Here is a 23,721-nt window from a genome sequence, read left to right on the forward strand (position 1 = left end):
GTCTTGTCTGGGAGTTCTTCAGAGCAGGGACTGCCCCTCTCCGGGGCTGTGCAGCAGCTACCTCGGTGGGGCACCTGCTCCGGCACCATGAGGCATGGGCGCGACCATGGGACGGGTCAGAGATTCTCTGCCTCAGTGGGGCACCATAGGGTGCCCTGCTCCAGCACCATGGGGCGTGGGCGCGACCCTGGGACAGGTCAGAGATTCTCTGCCTCAGGGGGGCACAATAGAGCGCCCTGCCCTGGCACCGTGGGGCGTGTGCACGACCATGGGATGGGTCAGAGATTCTCTGCCTCAGTGGGGCACCATAGGGTGCCCTGCTCCGGCACCGTGGGGCGTGTGCACGACCATGGGATGGGTCAGAGATTCTCTGCCTCAGTGGGGCACCATAGGGTGCCCTGCCCTGGCACCGTGGGGCGTGTGCACGACCATGGGATGGGTCAGAGATTCTCTGCCTCAGTGGGGCACCATAGGGTGCCCTGCTCCGGCACCGTGGGGCGTGTGCACGACCATGGGATGGGTCAGAGATTCTCTGCAAATCACTTGGCTTCGCAGACGGGCCAGATGGGAACGGTGCTGCGCTATATTTTTGTTATACAGAAACATTTCCACTTTCAGTGGCCTTGCTCTGCAAACACTGACAGATCTGACTGGCTGAAATCCTCTGCTCTGCTTGAGTGCAGCCAGGGAGCTCAGGATGGCAGTGTCATGCGATCCCTGGAGCACCCCTTTGCCGCGTTTGGTTGGAGGTCTGCATGGTGCTAGGTAGCTGAAGGCTCCCCATGTTATGGAAGGCACTAGCAATCCAATGGGCCACACTCTGCAGCTGTAGACAGAAGATCCAATTGGTATTTCAGAAAACAGTCGAGGGGGGGCGGGGGAGCAGACAGGGCCACTGATAATTCACAGTCACAATTCTCAGTTGTTTTCTAGCCAGCGAGATCCTTTGCCCACCTTCCACACGCTTGGGAGCTGTTCCAGCTGCAGTATTAGATGCATTTATTATTCATCTTAAATGTTGTTGCCTTATACAAATGGGTCAAGTGATTGATTTCACTGTATGGATAAGAGCCTGGTCCCAATGAACAGAATTCTCAGATACAGGGACGACCCCGAGAGGTCAGGTCGGGGAAGAGTCAGCCCGGCTTTTGTCAAGGAAAATCCCACCTCACCAATGCCTTCGAATTCCTTCAGGGAATCAGCCAGCATGTGGCCGAGGGGGGATCCAGTGCCTAGTGTACTTGGCCTTTCAGGAAGCTGGACAGGGTCCCTCACCAAAGTCTCTGAGGGATACTAAGCAGTCCTGGGAGAAGAGGGAAGGTCCCCTCATGTTCAGTCTGCTCCGCGGTCTCTTCATTTGGCTCAGGTTGGCAGGGCCTGCAGCAGCCTCCTTTCCATTTTGGTGCCTGGGCAGATACAGTCTGAACTCCGGGCTTTCCTTGCTTTGGTGGCTTTAAATCCGTTTTGTGCTCCAGCTGTCGCTCAGTTTCTTATGGCTTAGATGATGCTTGCCGCAGCACCCACTCTAGCTGTTCTAACCCTGGGGAAAGGTCTGACCTGCTTTTACCTGAGGAGGAGTCTTTGGGTGGTGCTGGAGTGCGGGACTGAACTATCAGTCAGTGAAGTGGGCAAATCAACCTTCCTGGACCTCGAGGGGAATTTCCAGTTAGCTGTTATCAGTACAGAGCATGTACACACAGTTGCGCATTTCAGTGGCTCTCGTTCTTTGCACCCTTAGTACAGTCAGCTTTAAATACACAAACTTCTAATCAGGACAAAACTAGGAACTGAACCTGCAAAGATTTTACATGCAGCCTAGTGTATGTCCAGACTACCTGCCGTATCGGTGGGTTGCGATCGATTTATCGGGGATCGATATATCGCGTCTCATCTAGATGCCATATATTGATCCCCGAACGTGCTCCCTATCGACTCTGGAACTCCACTGGAGTGAGTGGCGGTAGCGGAATCAGGGGGGGAGCCGTGCACGTCGATCCCGCACGATGAGGACGGGAGGTAAGTTGGGATAAGATACTTTGACTCCCCTAGCTGAAGTTGCATATCTTACATCGACACCCCTCCCCAGTGTAGACCAGGCCCTAATCTAGCAGCCGTCAGTCCTGTCCCAGCGTCACTCCCTGTGTCAGTCACACTGAAGGGGGCCGGACTTGTGATTAACGCATGAGCCGGTCAGAATGCAGGGTTCCCGTTTATGGGAAATGAGCAGGGGTGGGGGTTAATTGGGTTTTATTCCGAATCGAAAGATCTGGGTGTCAGGCTGCCGAGCAGTGCGCCCCAGAGCCTGGAAAAGGCAGCCTGCGTAAGACACTGGCGGTGGGTTCAATCCCCACTTCTGCTGCAGACGCCCAGGGTGACTGTGGGCAAGTTCGTGGCCTCACATCTTCTCTGTGAAATGGGAAGGAGTCAGCCACTGTCTGCGGGATGGGGCTCCAGGTGAGAAGTGAGGCCACTGGTAAAGCTGCAGGCCTGCTGCTGGGAGTAGCATTGCAAAGAACTTACAAACTCAGTCTTTCTCCAGCGTCTTGCTAATGTTTCCCTTTATTCTCCCTGTTTTAGGAGGCCTGGAAAATGGTCGTGCACTCACCTGGCCTGCGGCTGGAACTGTCCTCCCTGGAGTAGCACCAGCTGGAAGCGAGGGCTGAGCAGTGACTTCCCCTCAGACCACTTCCAATCTGTGGCCTCCCGGTAAAAGGCTCCAGGCTCCCGAGGGGCAAGGATGGCAGCATGGGACGAGCAGGCAGACAGTTGTAACGCTGGCTCTGGCAAGCCCGGGCCTTTCCACTCTGCCTCAGCTGCACCCAGCGATGGCTGAGGGCCCCCCAGTGCACCAGAGATGAGTGGACCTTTCCCCCTGGAAGTAGGGTTTAGTGCTGACTTTGGACTATGACATCCTATCGACCCATTCCGCATGCAAGCGTGGATGTTGGCGGACCAGCGCTGAAGGGGGATGACGGTCTGGCTGGCACGGGGCGTGATTACTTCTCGCCAGGGTTCTGGGTGCAGAATGGCAGCAGCTTGCAGCCAGCTGGGGACGGTCTGCCCGGGCCACGGCCCACCACCACCACGCCCGCCATGCCAAAGATGGGCGTGCGCGCCAGGATTGCCGACTGGCCCCCAAAGAGAGACGCACTGAAAGATCCGGCCGCTCCAAGCCCCTCGAGGGACATGGAAGCATTGACAGGCAGCAGCAGGACTTTTCTTTCACCCAAGGGCTTTCAGAATGGGCAGCAGCCACCTCCCACCAGCCTGGGCTCCTCGGGGCTCAGGGGCTTGCACCGGCTCTCCAGGAGGAGATCCAAGGATGTGGAGTTCCTGGAGGGTTGGCCTCGATCGCCTGGCAGGGCCTTCATCCCGCTGCGCAACAGGAGTAACAGCGAGATCACCCTCAGCGAGTGTGACTTGGAAGAGACCCTGGAGCCCCGTGGGGCCAAGCTGGGGAGCGGCCTGCCCCTCTTCCGCGAGTATGGCAGCACCTCCTCCATAGACGTGCAGGGCATCTCGGAGCAGAGCTTGTTCGACATGCTCCGCGAGCTCCGCGCCGAGAAGCCGGCCCAGCGCCGCCTGCCAGCCGAGAAGCCAAGTGACCTGCGGGCCGACGCCAGCACGGCCTCCAGCCTGCACGTGGCTGGCAGCGCCAAGGCAGACATGAGGAACGGCCTCGGGCTCCCCCCTGAGGGCTCCCCCACTCCCCCGAAGGAGAAGCCCCGCAAGAAGGGCCCCAAGGGGGAGGCAGGAGGCGACTCCATCTTCAGGAAGCTGCGGAGCAGCCGGAGCGATGGGGAGCCCGGGAGGGCCTTGCTGGAGCAGGAGGAGGGTGGCAAGGCCTGGGTCTGCCAGAAGACCTTCGCACACTACGATGTGCAGAGCCTGCTCTTTGACCTCAACCAGGTGGCAGCCAACCGGGTGATGGTGGCGCAGCGGAGGAACACCACGACGGGCGCCTCGGCCGCCTCTGCTGTCTCGGCTGCCCTCTCCCGGGCATATGGGCTGGGCGGCCTGGACCCAGCCTTCTCCAGCACCGAAGACCTCAACTACAAGGAGAACCTGGAGCACGACCTCGGGGACAACAACAGCAACGACCTGCTGCTCAGCTGCCCCCACTTCCGCAACGAGGTGGGTGGCATGTGCGAGCGCAACGTCAGCTTCTCCAAGGCGTTGGCCAGCTCCCCCAGTGGGGCCACAGGCGAGGGAGGCTTCCTGGAGCCCTCCCTCAACACCTACTGCACCAACGCCAGCATCTCCGTGCTGGAGGTCCCCAGGGAGCTGCAGAGGAGCCCCAGCCGGCTAACGCGCCACAATGTGGAGCACGTCGACCTGGGGGCCCGCTACTACCGGCTCTATTTCCACGGCAAAGGTAATGCCCCAACAGCGCCTCGGGCAGTCACCTGCAGCCCTGCCCTGCCAAGCTGGGGTGTCCTGCCGCTCGTCCTATTCAGCTCCCCCAGGTCAGAATCCGAGACTATCGGGGTGGAAGGTACCTCAGGAGGTATCTGGTCCAACCCCCTGCTCAGAGCAGGACCACGCCCCAGACAGATTTTTGCCTCAGATCCCTAAATGGCCCCCTCAAGGATTGAACTCACAGCCCTGGGTTTAGCAGGCCACTGCTCAACCCCCTGAGCTGTTCCTCCCCCAGGCCTGGGCTGCTAACGCCTGGCTCTGGGCATTCTTTGGAACTATGTAGCCCTGCTACGTTTTTGGTGTCAGTGATACATGTGGCAGTGAGTTCCGCATGCTAATTGTGTGTCTGTATCAGCCATCCGTGTTCTGCCTTGTATTGTCCTGCGCGAGGGGTGAACAGCTCTGTCTGATCACCTTGGGGCTGAAACGTTACCGGGTTTGTTGTTGTGACTCTGTGCCCACAGCCTGGCTTATTATTGTAGGGTTGTTCCCAAGGGGTCTGTTGGCGGGTCTAATGTGGGGCTGGGCTTACAGAATTTTAGTGGGGGGCTGGTGGTTTGGGGCTTTTATAACTGTAACCCTGCAGGGGCGGATAGGCGTCTGTATATCTCCCAGGGTAGCTCATGGGCAGGGCAGAGTTTGCCAGTGTTGAGCATTGGACCAGAACTAGGATGTTCCTCGTGGCACGTACTAGAGTTTATATTCCTGAGTGCTCTAAAACTAGCTTCCATGTGCTATTGCGTAGTGTCAGGGCTCCGTAACAATGAGCTCCACTCTGACGGGCCCATTGCTCTCTGCTGATGGCACATCAGCTACTCATCTCCGGGATGCTGTTCGCTCAAACGGCCCCGGTGTCCGGCTCGGGAGAAAGCAGTGCCCACCCCTGTTCTCTGGCAAGGCATCTCCTTGCTTTTTCAGAGCATTCCAACTACTTCGGAGTGGATGAGAAGCTGGGACCAGTGGCTGTGAGCATCAGGAGAGAGAAGCTGGAGGATCATAAAGAGTACGGGCCCCAGTATCAGTACAGGATTATCTTCCGGACCAGCGAGGTACGTCCGGGGCGGCCACGGCTGCGTTCTTCTCCCACGAACGCGTGCGTGTCTGTATTCCAGATCTAGGGGGACTTTTGAAACAGTCTCTTAAAACCATGTCTGTCGGTCCTGTGTCCGAGGGCCCCCCAGCCTTGTCCCGTGGGGCACAAGCCGGGTTCTGGTATGCTGTGGTGCTAACCATCCCAGTGGGTGTGGCTCCGGGTCCCTCCCTGCAGTTGTGGGGCAGGCAGCAGGGCTTGAACACTGGAGGACCAGGCCCGCACTCAGCAGAGCACTACTAGAAGCTGCGTAAGTGCTTTGCTGCAGCTGCCTCTGGACACTGCATGGGGCGGGCAGGGAGGTTTCCCCCGAGGACTGCGGTCCTAGGGCTGGAGTGCGGGCGCCAGGACTGCTGTGTGCATGCCAGAGCCCTGGGTTCGAGCACTGGCTGGAAAACCCAGGGTTGAAATGTAGACGCAGAAGCCCGGGGTTCCCGAACACAGGCCAGCGACTCGAGCTCTCTAACCCTGGGCGTACATCCCCGTGCGTAGAGAGACTTTCGAACAGCCCTTGGAATCTGACTGGTCCCCAGCAGAGGGCGCCGTGCTCACGTTCTGCGAGCCCGGTGACTGTTCACAGCGCTGCCGCTGGTGGCCCTGTGCAGCACCCGGCGCAGCTGGGGGCCCCGCTCCTGCTGCTCCTGGTCGGGCCTCTGCAATAGCAGGTGCTGAGGACCCCGCAATGGGTAAAGGGGCTGGCCTGGCAACTCGTTCCCAGGCCAGCTGTGTGGCTTGAATGAAGAGCCAGGTACACCTGCAGTCAGTGCAAGGGGCAGGGAGGCTCCAGAGATTCGCCGCCTTTCCGACAGGCAAGCAGAGAGCTGCAGGAGATCCCGAAGAGGGACTGCGCTGTTCTATTTGTGCATGTAAAAGAAGGGGGGCTCCACGGTGAAGGGGTTTGGCTGGACCCCAGGAGAGAGAGACTGTCTGACCTTGGGCACAACTGCATCTCCGTGGGCCTGTTTCCCCCAGTCTGTGAGATGGGGGTGAGGATCCTCCCTTTCTCCCAGTTTGTGCCTGTTTTGTCTGCTCAGACTGGGAGCCTCCGAATCAGGGACTGTCTCTGTCGGAGTCTGGGCGGGGCCCCAGCCCGGGTCGGGGCTCTAGGTGCTCCCTCTTTACAAAGAGTAGGTGTGCCGAGTGCTGACACCTGGCTTTAGTTTTACATTGGCATGTCTGTTTGGAGACCATAATGTTGCAGTGGTTCCTGAGGCTAGAAAGCAGAGTGTGTTTTCCTAAGAGGAGCTCATCCCCACAGGTTCGCAGAGCCCCTCGCCGGCGTGCCAGATCACAAACACAGCACGCTCCAGGCCTCCCGACGCAAAGCCATCTCATTCTTAGTTCTCTGAGCAGGATTTCTGTGGTGAGCTCATGGCTGAAGGTGGCCAGGAGGTCTGCTCACAGACACTGTTCCTAGAGAACAAGATTCTAATGTAACTTCTCCTCTCCCCACTTCATGTGTTTGGTGCAGCTTGTGACCCTGCGAGGCTCCATCCTGGAGGATGCGATTCCCACCACCACCAAGCATGGGACGGTTCGTGGCCTCCCCCTGAAGGACGTGCTGGAGTATGTGGTCCCCGAGCTGAACACCCACTGTCTGCGGCTTGCCATGAACACGCCGAAAATCACAGAGCAGCTCCTGAAACTTGACGAGCAGGGGGTGAGTCGTGTGCGGCAGACAGGCAGTGCTGAGCTGTGCTTCATGCCCTCTGGGGGTCCTGCTGCCAGCTGGGGGAGACCTGCCCCAAGGCTGGCTCAGGGATCGGCATTGAGCGCGGATAGAAGAGAGGCACAGCATGCAGCCAGTGTGCAAAGGTAGAGAGCTAGTCTCACAGCAGAGCTAGGCGGTGGGGCTCCGTCCCCTTTCTGATGGGACTCGTGCTCCTAAGTCATCTAGGCCCTCTTGAGCACTCCATCCTCTGGGCTGGGCTGGCGCCTGCTGGTGGGAGATTGGTGAATGAGCAGGCAGCGTCTCACCGCCCTTCCCACCCCGCAGCTCTGCAGGAAGCACAAGGTGGGGATCCTGTACTGCAAAGCAGGCCAGAGCTCCGAGGAGGAGATGTACAATAACGAGGAGGCGGGGCCAGCCTTCGAAGAGTTCCTCTCCCTCATTGGGGAGAAGGTCTGTCTGAAAGCCTTCAGCAAGTACGCTGCCCAGCTGGACACGAAGAGTAAGTCCTGGCGCATGCGGAGCTTGCCGGCACAGCCTACCTCTGCACGTGGCTGGGTCAGCACGCAGAGCGCGTCGGCTGGCTCGCCCCTCACACAGTCTCTTCTCTTGCTCTGCTTCGCAGCTGACTCCACCGGCACCCACTCTCTGTACACCGTGTATCAAGACTACGAGATCATGTTCCACGTCTCCACGATGCTCCCCTACACGCTCAACAACCGGCAGCAGGTAAACGGCCCTTCGGCTGGCAGAGCCTGCGGGTCTCCAGCGTGCCGAGTCGAGTTCTGCCACGCACCAGCTGTTCTGAGAACCGGTGTCAGCATTCCCCTCACTTCCTGGCCAAATGTCTTTTCAAATTTCTTGGGCTCGGCTGTCAGGCAGCGTGGGCGGGGGAGGACGTTAAGGGTGGTCTGGGTCAGGATCCTGCAGATGTATAAGGAAGGAGAAGCATCCATGCTCTGTTACATGCTCTTCAGTGGATTCATCCTCACACCCCAGGAGGGGGGCAGTGCTGTTGTCCCTGCTGAACGCGCTGCCAGGAGCTGACGCACAGCCAGACTGAATGACTTGGCCAAGGTCACGTGGGGAGTCTGTGGCAGAGCTGGGAAGAGAACCTGGATCTCCTGCCCACTGGCCCATCCCTCCTGTGTGCTGGGCTGGGGGCAAATAGCAGCTGGGATCCTGACAATCTGGGCTTGTAATTGGAGCTAGACGCCCGACTGCCCTGGCTGCCAGGAACTGACCTGAGTCTTGATACCTTTCCCCGTCTGCAAGGGAGCCGTGCCGTGTGCACAGAGAGCTCGGCTCGAGAGCAGTCTGCCGGGCTCCCCACAAAGCCAGCGGTGATTGTGGCTCCGGCACGGCCGAGTCCTTCCATATGCTCTAGGGGGGAGAACACAGCAGCGTGGTGCTCGCTGGTGTGGGAGGTGAAGGGTGATCCCACTCTCCATGCAACTGCCAGAAGCCCAGGCTCTCCAAGTGGGATTTGCTTTAACATTTCAAATCTTGTGGCTACATCTCTGTGCTGGGTCAGGCCTAGTTCTCCTGTCTGCTTCTCCTCTCGCCGTCTGACCAGCTGGCGAGTTCCCCGGGAGCCTTTGTCATCTGCCTCGCCCCTGTTTGCTTGTTAACCCTGTCTGTCCTCGGCACCTGGGGCACTAACACATCTTTGTTCTTACCTCGGTAGCTACTAAGGAAGCGGCACATAGGAAACGACATAGTCACAATCATCTTCCAGGAGCCTGGAGCGTTGCCTTTCACCCCCCAGAATATCCGCTCACACTTCCAGCATGTCTTTATTATTGTCAGAGTCCACAGCCCTTGCACTGATAACGTTTGCTATAGGTAAGCCTGGCCTGCTGCTAACCCACCCACCATTAGCTTTCAGACACCTGCCAGCCCCTTGGTTTTGTGCACCGGGATGGTGCTGTCGGCTCTGCTGCTCAGCCGGCCGCAGGTGCTGGGGTGGAAGGATGCCTGTTTGCGCCAGCGAGGCTCTGACCTGAGGTCTCAGGTTGGCTGTGGGAGCAAACATGAGGGAATTCTACAGGCAGTCACTGGGTCAGGGAGGTGTCAGTGGCTTGAGTTAATGCTTCTCCTCTCGTTCTGCTCTGGGGAGAGTTGCAGCTGTGACAACCCCTAGTTGACAACCCCTAGTTGACAACCTAGTTGACAACCCAGAGAGCTGCTGCCAGGCACTGGGAATCGCTCCAGGTAGATTGGGGCCATGGGGCTTGGTGCCCTACTTGGAGGTGCATTTCAAGGGTCCGTGTTTCAGCCTGTGCCGAGCACCCGCCTCCCAAAAGGCATCTTCCTTTGGACACACAGAAATCCCTAGCTGGTTTTCACACCTAGCCTGACCCGGGAAGACATAGGCTGTGTCCTGAAGCTGCTGCGCTAGCAGGAGACCTCTCTTCTAAACAGTTTTTCTCCTCCCCTTCATTCCCTAAGCGTGGCTGTGACCAGATCCAAAGATGCTCCACCCTTCGGCCCCCCCATCCCCAGCGGCGGCGTCACCTTCCGCAAGTCTGACATCTTTAGAGACTTCTTACTGGCCAAGGTGATCAATGCCGAGAACGCCGCGCACAAGTCTGACAAGTTCCACACCATGGCTACGCGCACCAGGCAGGAGTACCTGAAGGACCTGGCGGAGAATTGCATCACTAACACGCCCATCGACTCCATGGGGAAATTCAACCTGATCTCCCTGACCTCCAAGAAGAAGGAGAAGATGAAGGCGCGGGTGGGGGCGGAGCAGTACAGCAGTGGGGCCATCGCCTGGCGCGTCTCAGCCCAGGACTTTGCCCAGGGGATGGAGATTGAGTGCATCTTGGCCATCGCCAACGAGTTCATCGTCCTGCTGGACCTCGGCACCAAGGAGGTGGTGTTCAACTGCTTCTGTGGGGATGTGATTGGCTGGACTCCCGACCCCAGCACCCTTCGGATCTTCTATGGCAGAGGGGACCACGTCTCCATCCAGGCCGCAGACAGCAGCTCTGAGGACATCAAGGAGATCATGCAGCGACTCAAGGTAGGAGCTAAGGTGGCTGGTGTCTTAGTGTCACGCCCGGGGCCCCCGTTGTGCTGGGAGCTGTGCCGGGACCTTCACACCTAATAGATGAAACGGACGAAGGGGGTGAGAGGGGAGGTAGAGACTGTCCAAGGGGGGACACACCAGATCAGTGGCACAACTGGGGATAGAACCCAGGAGTCCGGCACTAAGCCCCCACTCTAACCACCAGGCCCCACTCCCCTCCTAGAGCTGGGGATAGAACCCAGGAGTCCTGGCTTCCAGCCCCCTGCTCTAACTACCAGACCCCACACCCTTCCCAGGGCACGGCAGGATGCAGGTTTGCACACGCCTTGTTAGAGGGGCTGCTCACAACCAGCTGATCCCCACAGCGTGAGCAGCAGCAAAGTGGCTCCCCGGGGCGCTCGCTGTTAACTCTCTGTCAAGCCTGGTGACTGCGAGGAAGGCACAGGGCAGCGTTCAGTGAAAAACACCAGTACAAATGCACCCGTATTGTGGCAGAGGAGTGTGAGCAGGGTGCAGAGCCTGTCCATGAAACCTGGACCTCCACGCTGGGCATGAGGTCAGACTGCCCCACGGCGCTCAGCTGCCAGAGGGTGGCAGCATCCGAGCAGGCTCCCTGCTGCAGCTAGGCCAGGCAAACAGGCTGCTCTGTCGCTATACGACAGGGGGTCTCAAACTGGGGGTCAGGACCCCTCGGGGTCGCAAGGTCATTACATGGGGGGTCGCAAGCTGTCAACCTCCACCCCAAACTCTGCTTTGCCTCCAGCATTTAGAATGGTGTTAAATATATAGAAAAGGGTTTTTAATTTATAAGGGGTCGCACTCAGGCATGTGATATGAAAGGGATCGCCAGTAAAAAAAAGCTTGAGACCCACTGCTCTACGAGCTCCTGAGCCCTTGGCAGCAGGGGACAGCCGGCACCAAATGAGATGCTGAGGCCGCAGGCTGGTTTCAGCCCAAGCTGCATCCAAACAGACGGCGCTGGAGGGGGTCAGGTCTCTGCATTGCCAGGTGTGGTGACTGCTCCCTCATCAAACCGCAGGCCATGACCTCAGGCTGTGAGACGGTCGACATGACCCTGCGGAGAAACGGGCTGGGCCAGCTCGGTTTCCATGTGAAGTATGACGGGACGGTGGCTGAGGTGGAGGACTATGGCTTTGCGTGGCAGGCAGGGCTCCGGCAGGGCAGCCGGCTGGTGGAGATCTGTAAAGTTGCTGTGGTGACGCTGTCCCATGACCAGATGATCGACCTGTTGCGGACCTCGGTCACGGTGAAGGTGGTCATCATCCCGCCCCATGAGGATGGCGTCCCTCGCAGGTACTGCCCCCGCGTGCCAGCGCCAGCGCTCTGCCCAAGGGGCTGATGGAAGTGTTTGAAACGCCTTTCCTGGCCGGCCTGGTGCAGTGCCGGGGGCCTCGCTTGGCAAGGGGCGGTGGTGCCAGGGCGTTCGGGTTCGGCTTGGGCCCGCCGCTCCACCGCGGCTTAGGGGAGCCGACCTGCTGGTAAGCTTTCATTAAAAGGGAAAGTCTATTGACGGGAGCACAGACAGTGGGGGGCCCACAGTGCTCTGGCTCCGCCCCCTGGGGCAGTGGCTGGCCGAGGGCTGGGCCGGGCCATGAGCCTGGCTAACCCCTGAGGCTGAGAGCCGATGGGGGGTGGGGGAGAGTGTTGCTTAGAGTTGTCTGGCTTTGATAGGGTTAAGTTGGGCCCATTTATGAACCGATTTGCATGTGGCCCCTGCAGCTTTCTCTGTGCTTTGACTTCTAAGCCACGCCTGCTCTGCTGCTGTGCAGGGCAAGTTCAGACAGTGATAAACTTGTAGGCAGCTTCTCCTCCCAAATCAAAACCCAAACCTGGCCGTGGACCGAGCTCTGTACACGAACGGTGGCTCCTGGAGCGGTAGCGTGTTGCAGGGATGGGAGCTGAGTTTTCTGCTCGGAAGCCGGCTGATGTCTTAGAGCAGGGTGCAGGTACCGTAATGGCCACAGCTGAAGGGGAGTTGTGCAAAGTTGGTTCCTGCACTAGGAGTGGGGAGCGAGGGGCTGGCTCGAGCGCTGACTCGCCAGCCCAGGGCTGTGCAATGACCTTGCTGTGCCGCAGGCCCCAGTTCGGAGCGTCGGGGCTTGTTTCTCAGTCGGGTGCTGGATTGCAGCTAAAGGGCCACCTGCAGCAAGCTGCCCAGGGAGATGTACAGCATGGAGCGTGTGCCTGGGCTGGCTGAAGTCACTGGGATTTGAACCCCGAGTCTCTCAGGGCCCATGTACACTGGGTAGGCAGACGCGTTAGGGACGGGCTCTCAAGGCCATCTGAGCCCCCGGCTCCACATGGCCGCACTGCTGTTTAGCAGCTCCCAGGAGAGAGCTCAGCGTAGCGTATGTGGAGAGTGGGCGATGCCCTGCCGTGCTCCCAGGAGTGTCAGCACCTAGGCTCCCTCGCTTGGAGCGCTCCTTTCTGCTTGTGCTGAAAGGCAGTTTGCTCAGCCAATCGGAGGACCCAGCTAAAGTGCGGTGGGATTTGCCATCTGTTAAGGTGCCCATGCTCACTCCCTGGCCATTGGTTACCTCGCCCGGCAGGGAACCCTTGTAACCTCTGGCAGCAGCGCAGTTAGGACCGTGACAGCTGGATTCCTCCAAACCCGTTGCTGTTTCCCTTAGGCCCGACCTTCCCGCAGTGGGTGGGAAACCCGCCAGTGGCCGGGTTTCAGTGGGAAGGGCTGTTACCACTCACCGCTGTGGGTGGGAGGAGCGCAGCGCACACCCCTCCAAGGGCCACGAGGGAGCCTGGCCTGAGACATGCCCCAGCGGGCAGAGTTTTGTCCATCCATCTTTAGGCTCCTGCATCCTGGTTTTTCCCATGTGTGGCTAAGTAGGTCACCTCCTCCGTTCCTGCTGTCTGTGCGTCGTCCTAGCAAGTAGCAGGGAGATGCTGCCGCTGACACAATGGTGTGCGATTAAACGGGCTGAGCCAGTGTGGGGAACGCAGCACAACCTCCAAGGAGCAGCGCCTCTGCCCCCCACTGCTGCACGGGCTGGGGGGGCACACAGTGTCCTTCACCCCTTGGCAGGGGAAGAAGTGGCATTAGCTGCTCGCCCCATCGATCATGCAGAGAATCTCGCATGCCAGCAGCAATGAGTGCTGTTCGCTTTTCAGGGGATGGGCAGAGTCCTTCAAAATGAGCAGCATGGAGCACAAGGCAGAGCTGGAGAGAGTGCCCACAGGGCACCGCCCGCCGTACCGCAGCAACTCGGCATGGCAATGGAGTGGGCCTGCCTCCCACAACTCCTCGCAGGCAGCCAAGTGGACAGAGCCCCCGCCCCTCAGCCATGCCCAGTCTCTCACGAGGCCCCCCAAACAGACCTCCATCGTCCCGTACCGCGAGCCGCAGCCCCTGCACAGCAAGAGGTAAGGCGGGGCATGGGGCTGAGCTGCGGGGGACGGAGGCCGAGGGGCAGTCCGTGGGGTGTGGAGGCCAGGGGGACCTGTGGGTGGGGACTGAACGGTGCGGAGCCCAAGCGAGTGAGAGCCGTGGCACACAAGGCTGACACTGGTCAGTATGTGAGGCTTTCAGAAATGGCTCGTGCATACATCTGAGCCCTGCGGTGCCCCCCAGCTGTATAGCTGTGACTGTCCCTTGCCAGGTTCACCCTCCTGCCTGGGTTGGGGTCCTGCAGTGGGTGGAGCAGGCTGTGAAAAGAGGGCCTAGCAGACAACACTTGCAAGAGGTGGTGGAAATCTGCCTCTTCCAAGGTGGTTACCGCAGGGTGTGGCGGGCTCCTCTCGGACTGTCCTGAACGCTGGGATTCCAGCGGTTAGGGGCAGATTGAACCAGCAGCCTTTGATCTTGCTCCCGAGGGACGCCTGCGGTGAGAGCCTGGTGTGCAGTCCCCAGCCTGCGTTAGCCATGCCCTGAGCCGAGCCAGCGGGGTTGCAGGCTGCTCACGGCGATCAACCATTTGCCTTTTGCATTCCAGCTCCCTTCCGGTGTGGGAGTCTGTTCAGTACGGACTCCTGAGAACTGAAGTGGGCCAGCGGCTCCCAAGCGGCATTGCCCGTCGGGTCCTCTGGGGACCCCTTTGAATTAGTGTCTCGTTCTCTCCAGCTGAGAACAGGAAGCAAGAACCAGGAATGTGGCTAGCTGGGGTGGCTAGCAGCGCGGGGGGGGCGGGGTTGAGCTGGGACAACCCCAGCAGTAGCATCCAGTGCCGCTCCATGTCACTCACCAGGTCTCCTGCATGCAGGGATGTGTTAGGGTTGGGAGGAAGTGTCACCTGCCATTCACCAAAGGATGAACGTACACGTACACACACGCACCCCAGGGACTGCCCTTTGCACTGTCCATGTTCTCCAGCCGTCGCACTGGTCAGCATTTGCCTTGCCCAAGGTTCCACACTTTCTGGGCTGATTGTTCTGCTCTCTCAGCTTGTTGCTGCAGGAGGAAGTGCACAGCGCTGGGCTGGGTTTCTGGGAAATGTTGGGATCTTTAGGGCAGACCAAGCACTGAAAGCCTCTTTCTCTGCGTGCGCCTCTTTGACCCAGGCCGGTTAGCTTCCCTGAGACGCCGCACACCGCCGCCTCCTCTCCAGCGGGGACAGAGAGGGGCCAGCCGTATCGGCAGCCGTCAGGCAGCTTCTCGACTCCAGGTTCGGGAGGAACGGCTTACACCCGCTATAAGCCGTCCCCAGAAAGGTAGGCTAAGGAACGAGACGGTGCTAACCTCTCCACCTTGCTGCACGAGTCTGATAGCCCATCCAACTGCCGGCAAGCCTGGAGTCATGTCGGGGGGTACCTCTTGTCACTATGTCCTGTATTGCACAGAGGGGATCTCCCATTGCCAGCAATGAACCTCCCTCCTCACCTTTGAGCCCTGCCCAGAACAGAGCACTTGGGCCAAGCAAGCCGGGAATTGGCAACGCTGTTTCAGCAGGAGGGGAGGCGTGAGCGAGCTGGCAGCACGTCATTCTCACGGCCAGTTACTGCAGCTCTTGCTCTGCTTTGGCTCAGCAAAACTCCTCCCCACTGAAAGTCCAGAGAGTCCTGTCCGGTGCTGGGTGAGGTCGCACTGGAGTCCAGCAGCCGGGTGCCGCCCCCTTTGCTGTAGAATGTTAAGTGTTCAGGAAGATGGGAGCAGCTGCCCCAGAGGTGGATGCCGTGCACTGGCCTGTTACAGGGGTTACCCTTCCTTTCTGGGCTGTCCTTGTCCCTCTGCCTGCCTGGCGAGCCCTGGCAGCCTTTACCTGAGCTCCGAAGCCAGAGCCACCTGCCCCTGGATCTGGCTAAGAGCAGAGTGTGTTTATAATGGGGTCCACAGAGCACGGCTGCAGGGCATGCAGGGATTCACTCACCAGCCACCTTATGGTAGCATTCGCTTGGGGTAGCTGTGCTCAGTAGCCTCGAGCCAGCCGGGGAAACACCCTGGGGTGGATTGTTGGGAGTTCTGGGTACCCCTCGAGCCAGCCGGGGAAACGCAGTGTAGCTGATGGTCCTTAATGGGCCATCAAGCAGGCTAGGCAGAGCTGACACCAACTTGTCTGCGGTGTGTCATGGAGTCCCCGGGCGACATAGGACACTCCATAGGAGTCGGCATAGGACACTGTGATGGCTTTAAGCTTCCGATGGTCCCCACTAAACCAGATCATCCTGTCCCCCTTGGGGATCAGCCCTACGGGGGAGGCCCATGGGCTGTAAAACAACTGGATCCCATCTAAAGCCAGCATGTCCTTGACCTCTCTCTCCAGGATCTGGGTTGCTTTCCCAGTGACTCTGAATGGGGAACACCTGATGGGGAGAGTGGCTCCCACCTCAGGGAAGAGATCCCCCAAGAGGTCTTCCCCCTTCTCCTCCCAATCCTCCCCTTTCAGGTCCAGGGGACTCCTCACTCTCCTCCCATCCACAAGCTCGAAAGGGAAGAACCCTGTGGATTCCTGGGGCACCACCAGCAGCCTCCCGATTCCCCCCAGTTCTACTTCCCCTTGGGGAGCCCATTCCCGGTACAGGAATCCCTTCTCCTGCAGGACTCTGTCCCTGCAGCCTTCCCCAAGGGGTTTGCAGCGCTGTGGCCAGCAAGTTCCCTCAGCTTCTCCAAGGAGGGATCTCTCTGCAGCTCTGTCTGGGATTCAGCTGCTGGGGCAGGGAGTGTGACCTGCTCCCTCTCACTGGCTGGGCCTGGGGTCACAGCCCCCCTGAGCCTTGTCCCTGGTAGCTCCCTCCCTGCTGTGTAATCACTTCCCAGCAGCACGTCTGGACCAGGCAAACCTGGTTGGCAGCTGACCTGCCTTGCCTGGGTGTCCCCCCACTCAGCTGGGGTCTCAGCTCCCCCCGTGCTCAGCGCTGCCCTGGCTGTCCCAGTGGGGGCAGGCAGCGAGCTCTCTGCTCTGGTCTCAGCATCAGAGCCAGCGTGAGCCCCCTCTCCGGTGTGCAGGGGGGCGGGGAGCATCTCTCCCTCCCCCTCAGTCTCAGGGGGCTGGTTACAGGTAGGCAGGTATCCTGAGTCCAGCAGCCCCTCCCCACTGCCAGCAAGGTCATTTGCATTTTCACTGACCATTTCCATCCCAGCCAATTGGTTCCCTGGATTTAAATTCAAACCCTCGGCAGTTACAGGAGCAGGGCCGGGATCCTGTCCCAAGGGGAGACAGTCACCCCCCAACAGGGCCTCCCAGCCGATATCCTGGAGAACCCCAATGACCAGCCAGTCCGACCCCTCCTGCGTCTGCACAGGGATCCGGGCCATAGGCAGGGCGAGGGGCTTCACCCCAGGGACCTTCACCCAGGTCCCACAGTCCCTCAGCATCTGCGGCTGCACCACCACAGTTCTCTCTGTCCCAGGGCCTCGCCCCTGCAGGCGTGTTTCCCCACTGACCCCTGGGCAGCCCCCTATGTCTCTCCACTCCACCATCACCAGTCCGTGCTGCTGCTGCTTCTCCTGCAGCTTTTCCACAGCCTCTTGCTCTCTCTCATGGTCCTCTCGCTCTCTCAGGCTCTGCTCCAATCCCATCCGTCTCCGATCCCCTGATGGGGAACCCAATCATGAAGATCCTTGTCTGGTTGGGGACCAGACTCTCAGGGATGCCTGGCTGCTGCTCCAGCTGCTCCCAGATCCTCTTGTAGCCCCATCTGGGTCAGGAATCTGCTCCTCAGAGCGGTCCTCCTCCTCCAGCTGCACGATTAACTGTGCCTTGGTGAACTTCCCCATGCGTAACTCTCTCTTTGTGCACAGGATCACAATGTCCTTCTTAAGGAGATGATGATAGGCCATCACTTCGGCGTTCCCAAGTGGCTCTGGACTCACAGGCCTGTGCGCTCTTGGCTCCCTCATGGTTTCCAGGAAGAATCCCTGGAGTGCCAGCGCTCCACAGACACCCCCTGACCGAGAGCCGGGGGCGGGGGGGGGGGACCCCCTTCAGGCCAGGCGCTGCACAGACACCCCCTGACTGCTGCATAGACACCCCCTCACTGAGAACGGGGGGGTGGCCGTCAGGCTGGGCGCTGCACAGACACCCCCTGAGGGAGAGTGGGGGCCCTGCTGAGCTGGGTGCTGTACAGTGAGACCCAGACCCTTCCCCAGAGGGCTCCCCGTGGAACAGCCACGTTCTAGCGCCAGTGAGAGAATTGTAACCTTCCAGCCCCGACCAAGCGGACTCCTAATGAACGGCTCCAGTGCGGAAGCCGCCGTGGCACGTGACTCCAGGACGTGGGCATGTGGTGAAGAAAGGCCCAGCTGCACCCTGCTCCTCAGAGAGCACTGGGGGGGTCTCCTGTCCAATTGCTCTCCGCGAATCCCCAGCAACCGCCGTTCTGTGTCCCCCTGCCTCAGACAGGTGGGCTGTGGTCTTCGGCCATCCGTTGCCTGCCTGCTGCCCCCAGGCAACGGCTGGTGTACCCTGGTGAGTTCGGCTCCCCTAGCCTGCAGCTCCAGGCTCCGCGCTGTGTCCTTCTGGGCTGTCTGCCTGGTGCCTGTGTTCAGCAGCAGGACTTCCAAGGGTTTGCATTGCACGTCCTGCCTCTTCCTCATCTCTGCCCGCCCAGCCTGAATCCTGGCTGTGAAAAAACCTGCTAATGAGAACACAGGATTCTTTTCACAGCCTGAGTTTGCCTCACCTCCCGTTCCCTTCGCAGATACGCAACCTCTCAGCGGCCCGTGCTGCCGTTCGAACAGCATTACAGCCCCGAAGTGACCTCGAGCGGCGATTCCTCGTCCGGGGGGCTCCCCAGCCAGGAAAGCACCATGGAGAGACACAAGCCAGGTAAGGGTCCCTCGCACCAGCACGGGGGACCCATGCACTCCCCTTCGGGTTTGAAGCATTGGAACACAGCAGCATGACTTGGGCACGTAGGCTCCGTAATGATTCCCTCAGAGGTTTTCCTGCTTTCAAGCCTCTGCGAGCTAGAATGGAGCCTGAGGCATGATGCAGACTCTGGAGCAGCAGCGTATTCTCTTGTTTTGGGAGCTAAACTCCCAAGCCTCCTCTGTGCATCCCAGGCTGACGCACTGAGCCCTGCCCAGCTGCTGCATGGTGCAGGGCTGGGGAAGTGGCTCTGCCTCCTGTGCCGCTGGCCGCCCCACCGCTGCGGGCTCTCACCATTTCCTCAGCCTGGGTGTGGTGGAGGGAGGGGTCGTTAGGGTTGGGGCAGATGATGGGAGGGGAAACTGAGGCACATAATTGCCCACGGTCATGTGGCAAGTGAGTGGCAGAACTAGGAATAGAACCCAGGTTTCCAGATCCTCAGGCGGTGCTGTGTCCACTCTGCCATTCTGACAACTCTTTACTGAGCTCCAGGCCTCGGTAATAGCCTGCAGCAGTGAGTCCCGCGGATCAGCTCTCTAGAAGGGTTCCATGCCTTTCTCCTCTCCACACTCAGTTGGCTGTTTTCGAGGGCGGGGAGTCAGACGCTGGATTTCTCCCGGCTTTTCTCTGTGCTGATCTGGCCCCAGCGCCCCAATGCCTTGGTGACTGCTAGTTCACTTTTGTTTCGCCAGCCAAGTGGGAGACTATTTATTTATAGATCCTGTTTCCAAAGGGCGCTGACGGGGCTGCTCTGAGGTGAGGCGTTGGTACAACAGCCGTCAGAAGCTAAACAGGCTGATCCTGATCCCTGGCACCTGCTCCTGGAGCTGTCATTAACACGAGTGGGGGCGGCTGCCTCACCATGGCAGAAACTCAAAGCTATTAGAGAAGGGAGGTTAAAATTCCCAGCCTGTGTGCTTTGGGGGCTGGCTTTGTCCAGCCCCATCTTCCCTAGAGGAGCCTCAGTGCACTGTCTCTCACTCTGCTGGGGTGCTTGGCCAGCCAGGTTACCGAAGCCGGGCTAGCGGCCTCAAGGGTCAGAGGGGATACAGGTGTGAAACTCTCTATCGCTGTCCGACGTTAGAACAGTGCTGAAAAGGTTCAGGAGGAGGGTTTCTCTGATGCTCGGCATTCGTTCTAAAGCTGAAAGTTTAGTGCTCAAACACAAAGATCCCAAAAAATTAAAATGAGCATTTATAGTGAAACTGAACTCGAATTATACCAGACAAACCTCATTAAAACCTATTTAAGCCTCTCTCCTTTTGGAGGCAGAATATCAGTGTCTTTTCTTTTCACTAACAACCATGCATTGGTGCAGAAGAGAGGGGTGATTTTACTCCGTGCTGCTGGTGTGTGAAGAGTATTCGCTGCTCCTGTTTGTAGCAAACAGACCCGAGGTAGATTTGGGGCCGGGTAGCAAAGGGGGGAAAGGCAGCTTTGGGTGAGGTCTTCAAACCACAGTTTGAGGACTTCAGTAACTCAGACATAGGTTAGGGGTTTGTTACAGGAGTGGATGGATGAGATTCTGTGGCCTGCGTTGTACAGGAGGTCAGACTAGATGATCATAATGGCCCCTTCTGACCTTAAAGTCTATCAGTCTCTGGAACACTGGACGACTGGTCAGTTACAAATGGATGCTTTGACTGGTAGGTCATCTGGGGTAGCTGATGCTTGGACACTTGTTCACATTCCACTCAGGGACGTTGTCCTCGGGCAGGGCAGTGGCCATCTCATCTGGCTGTGCTGAGGCCGTCCAGGTGGTTTCAGGATTTGATTAGAAGCTGAGAGAGTGAGAGACAGGACAGGAAGAAAGAAATTGTGGGCAGCAGCGTAACACAACAGGAACGGGAACAGAACAGGCTCTGCTCCGTGGCTGTTAGCTGGCCCCATCATAGGCTGAGCTGAAACACCAAGCTCCTTAAACAGGAGTGAGGCCTGCTGGCCGCCCTCTCATGACGGAAATCTGCTCCCTCGGCCTTGGGGGGTGAGATTCTGGGTCTCTTTTTAAGAATCCCCAAAAGGGGAGAATCCGGGGCATAGTTCATCCCTCGTTATTCCGGCCAACAATTAGCCCTAATATCACACGCACCAATTTTGGGGCAGTAATTTCCAGCTCCAAGTGGTCTGTTTTTAGAAGGTGAGGGTGATGTTAACCCGGTCCATGAGGCACTTGTGTGGTGGCAGTTTGCACTGGCTCAGTCTGTGTTGGGTTTTCGTGCCCTTGTTCATAACGTTTGTTACTGAAACCAGCTTGACCTATTTTCCGTTGTTCATTCCGCAGCGGGCCAGAAGGTCTAGGTATTAGGGCCTCTTGTGAACTTTCCCAGGCTTCTTACAGTTGAGCTCCCAATGAATGTGTAGGCCCAGTTATCAGCAGAGGTCAGGGCCTCCCTTGTGCCGATGCTGCCGAGCCCATGTGTCACGGGGTCCCCGGGCGATGCTCTGGAGCTGCTCCCCACAAAGCCAGCCAGGACTTTGGGGAGCCTCCTCTCTCTCGGAACAGACTTGTGCAGGGCAAGGTGCTCACATGTCTTCATCTCCTGGGTCTCTCCTTGGAGCATTCAGCATCCTCTGCCCCTCCGTGCGCTTCCCACAGCGAGTCCGCCCCAGCGGGGTCCTGGGGAAGCCACAGGGTCCTGCACCCCCACTTTGCAGTCAGACGTGACTCTTAGCCAGCCAGTAACACAGAGGTTTATTCAATGCAGGAACAGTCATAAAACAGAGCTTGTAGGTACCAGCGAACTGGACCCCTCGGCCGGTCCATTTCTGGGGGCAGTGAGCCGACCCCACGTCTGCACTTCATCTCGTTCCCAGCAAGCTCCAGACTAACCACTCCCTCCAGTCCCTCCTCTCTGCTCAGCTCCTTTCCCGGCCATGAAGTCACCTGATCCCTTTGTTTCCAACACCTTCAGTTGGCACCTTTGCAGAGGAGGGGCCAGGCCATCAGTTGCTAGAGACAGAGTGCCCGGCATTTAGGGGCACTGGCCCTTTGCTCTGCAGCAATCACACCCCCTTATCCCACCACCTAGATACTTAAGAACTGCTTAGGGGACACTGAGGCACCAACACAGTATTCAGAGCAACATTAAGAACATTCCCAGTTCGTCACACCGTGAAACAGTCCCTGCCTCACACAGCGGGAGGAGAACAGCCCAGAGAGGCAGGTCATGGGCCAAGACGGGAGTAGAGACCAGGCGCCCTGTCTGCCTGGCCCACCCCGCTCCTCCTGAGTCAGACACCCAGAACCTACCGCATCCAGCCGGACTCAGCAGCTGTTGTGGCTGGCAGGAAAGCTGCCCCCGAGGGACTGGAGCTGTTAAAGTTCTCCATGTGCCTGTCAGTAACAGGGAATTAGGACTGGATTGGTTCCCCCTTGAGAGGGGCTGTTTCGTGGGGGATGGTTTACCCCTTGCTGAGCCACCCTTTGCTCAAGGCTTGCTTCTCTTGGCCACGGTATCTGGGGAGGTGCTGGGCTGGCACTTGACGTGCCCCAGGCTTGCTGGGCACAGGTGGTTTGGGGACCAGGTGGAGGTGCCAAACTCTGCCTTGTGAGCAGGGGTCTCAGTCTGGCCACTCAGCCCTGACTCACGGTACGTCTCATCCTGTCTGGGGCACATTTTCCAAGCGCCTAGGTGACTTAGGCACCTCCCTGCATGTTTTGGAAATGGAACTTAGGTGGCTGTCACCTGGGCACTTTGAAAATGTTCCCCTCTCCGCGTCCCCGCTCTTCCCCACCCTCAGGTGGTGAACCAAGGAGCAGGCTAACGTTAGTGAGGCTGGGGGGTTGCAGGAATGAGGCCATAGCCCCACTCAGCGTGAAGGGGAGACCGATACAAGCCCTTAGAACAGACACAGGGAGCAGCCGCACACGGCTGGTCTTTATCAGCAACGGGAGAGCAAGAGGGGGATTTCCTTTGGCGGGATTATGAACAAAGCAAAATCTCTCTGACCAACCACCATCTGGCTAAGGCAGCACAGCTGTGAGCACACCAGCTCGGAGCACCCGCCAGCAGGCTCTGCTGTGGCCCTGGCTTGCTCGCTCCCTGGGAGGGTCCCCTCAGCGGTATGGCTGAGGGTGCGTCTCGGCGGGGATTTCTCTGGAAACCCTTGTGTGCAGCTGGGAAGTAGCATCGGTGGTGAGCGGGAGAGCTCTTCCTTCTGGGAGAACCCAGTGCTGCGTTAATGGGGGCTGGGCTGGGCAAGGGAGGAGCAGGGCCCTGTCCCCTAGGGGCTCCGATTGCTGGGGCCGATGTTCTAGCCATGGCTAGTTACCAGCTCCCTAAAGCTGCTCCCTCCCTGCCTTTCACGGCAGGGCGGGGTGGCTGTTGGTGGGTGCGCTGGGATCCAGGGAGCGTGCTGTGTGTGTCGTTCCTGATGTGGTGTGGTGGTGGATTGTTGCAGAGCCCCTGTGGCACGTGCCGGTGCAGTCCAGGCTCCCTGCTGCGACGGGGAGCAGCATGAGCAAGCGGCCCAGCAGACAGGAGCTGGCAGGAAAGGATTCTCCCAACCGGCCTTCCAAAGTGAGTGGAGCTTCTCCCCGACCTTGGCCCCAGACTGCGCTAGCAGCCGCCTCGGAAGGGTGGGGAGTGCCCTGCCTGGGTCACGTGCTGTCTGGAAGCTGTTCCAGCATGCAAGCCCCTCCCTCTGCCCCACTCCTGCCCCAGCCCTGGTGAGCCGCGGGGGCGTCCTGGCTCTCCCCGGTGAGAAGCAGGCAGCTCGGTTCATAGGGGCCTAGTCCGAGGTGAGGCGACTGCATGGGGGCAGATACCCTAGGGAAGCTGAGCCCACGTGTCAGCATCTGCCCCCAGTTGAAGGGGAGCTGTTCTGGGGGTGGCGGCCAGGCAGAAAGCGCTGCCCCAGGCTGTGTGGTCAGCATGGTTTCCAGCACTGTGTGCTTTAGAAGGGCCGTGCCACGACCTGAGAGCAACACCCCCCTGAGCACGTCTCCGGGAGCGTTCGGCGCCAGGGCCAGAGCGTGTCACTGGTCCAGTTAGACCCATTTGTCATCAGGAGAGGCGCTGCAAGCACCGCGACTGTGGAGCCGCTCGGCTCTGCTCTGTCGCATCCCCAAAGCGGGCCGGCCTCCCTGGGCCGGCCTCCCTGCACCGTCTCTGCAGCGGGCTGCAGCGTATTCTGGGCATGGCTGTTGTCTAGCCCGCCGGGCACAGCCGTTCTGCTGTGGGTGATGCTTTCGAGCACGTCGTCCCCACGATCTCCCCAGCGAGCA

The 23,721-nt window shown here is 59.1% G+C and overlaps 2 protein-coding genes across 6 annotated transcripts in view; one reads left to right on the forward strand and one right to left on the reverse strand.

Annotated features, from left to right (window-relative positions):
- Window positions 1-23,721, forward strand: part of SIPA1L3 (signal induced proliferation associated 1 like 3) — a 133,883-nt gene that overhangs the window by 98,569 nt on the left and 11,593 nt on the right. For 4 of the 5 annotated variants that reach the window (XM_075070579.1, XM_075070578.1, XM_032795636.2 and 1 more), the window contains 12 exons: window positions 2,578-4,375; window positions 5,338-5,468; window positions 6,981-7,169; window positions 7,506-7,680; window positions 7,804-7,907; window positions 8,866-9,023; window positions 9,630-10,209; window positions 11,255-11,529; window positions 13,363-13,614; window positions 14,749-14,898; window positions 18,325-18,452; window positions 22,896-23,014. In XM_075070579.1, coding sequence (XP_074926680.1) covers window positions 2,905-4,375; window positions 5,338-5,468; window positions 6,981-7,169; window positions 7,506-7,680; window positions 7,804-7,907; window positions 8,866-9,023; window positions 9,630-10,209; window positions 11,255-11,529; window positions 13,363-13,614; window positions 14,749-14,898; window positions 18,325-18,452; window positions 22,896-23,014 — 3,732 coding nt within the window. In that variant the 5' untranslated portion in view covers window positions 2,578-2,904. The remainder of the gene's footprint in view (window positions 1-2,577; window positions 4,376-5,337; window positions 5,469-6,980; window positions 7,170-7,505; window positions 7,681-7,803; window positions 7,908-8,865; window positions 9,024-9,629; window positions 10,210-11,254; window positions 11,530-13,362; window positions 13,615-14,748; window positions 14,899-18,324; window positions 18,453-22,895; window positions 23,015-23,721) is intronic. The other variant, XM_075070580.1, reaches the window with a different exon arrangement.
- Window positions 15,832-17,454, reverse strand: LOC142047481 (uncharacterized). The gene is made up of 2 exons (XM_075070597.1): window positions 16,082-17,454; window positions 15,832-15,958 (listed from the first exon to the last, which is right to left on the reverse strand). Exon 1 carries the CDS (start codon window positions 17,201-17,203, stop codon window positions 16,172-16,174), a length of 1,032 nt encoding a protein of 343 aa, XP_074926698.1. The 5' UTR covers window positions 17,204-17,454; the 3' UTR covers window positions 15,832-15,958; window positions 16,082-16,171.

This window comes from Chelonoidis abingdonii, chromosome 11 (genome assembly GCF_003597395.2).
Source record: "Chelonoidis abingdonii isolate Lonesome George chromosome 11, CheloAbing_2.0, whole genome shotgun sequence".
In the NCBI taxonomy this organism is placed as follows: Eukaryota; Metazoa; Chordata; order Testudines; family Testudinidae; genus Chelonoidis; species Chelonoidis abingdonii.

Bases quoted from the DNA above. Each gene is read 5' to 3' on its own strand.
- LOC142047481 (XM_075070597.1), bottom strand. From the start codon at position 17,203: ATGGGATTGGAGCAGAGCCTGAGAGAGCGAGAGGACCATGAGAGAGAG.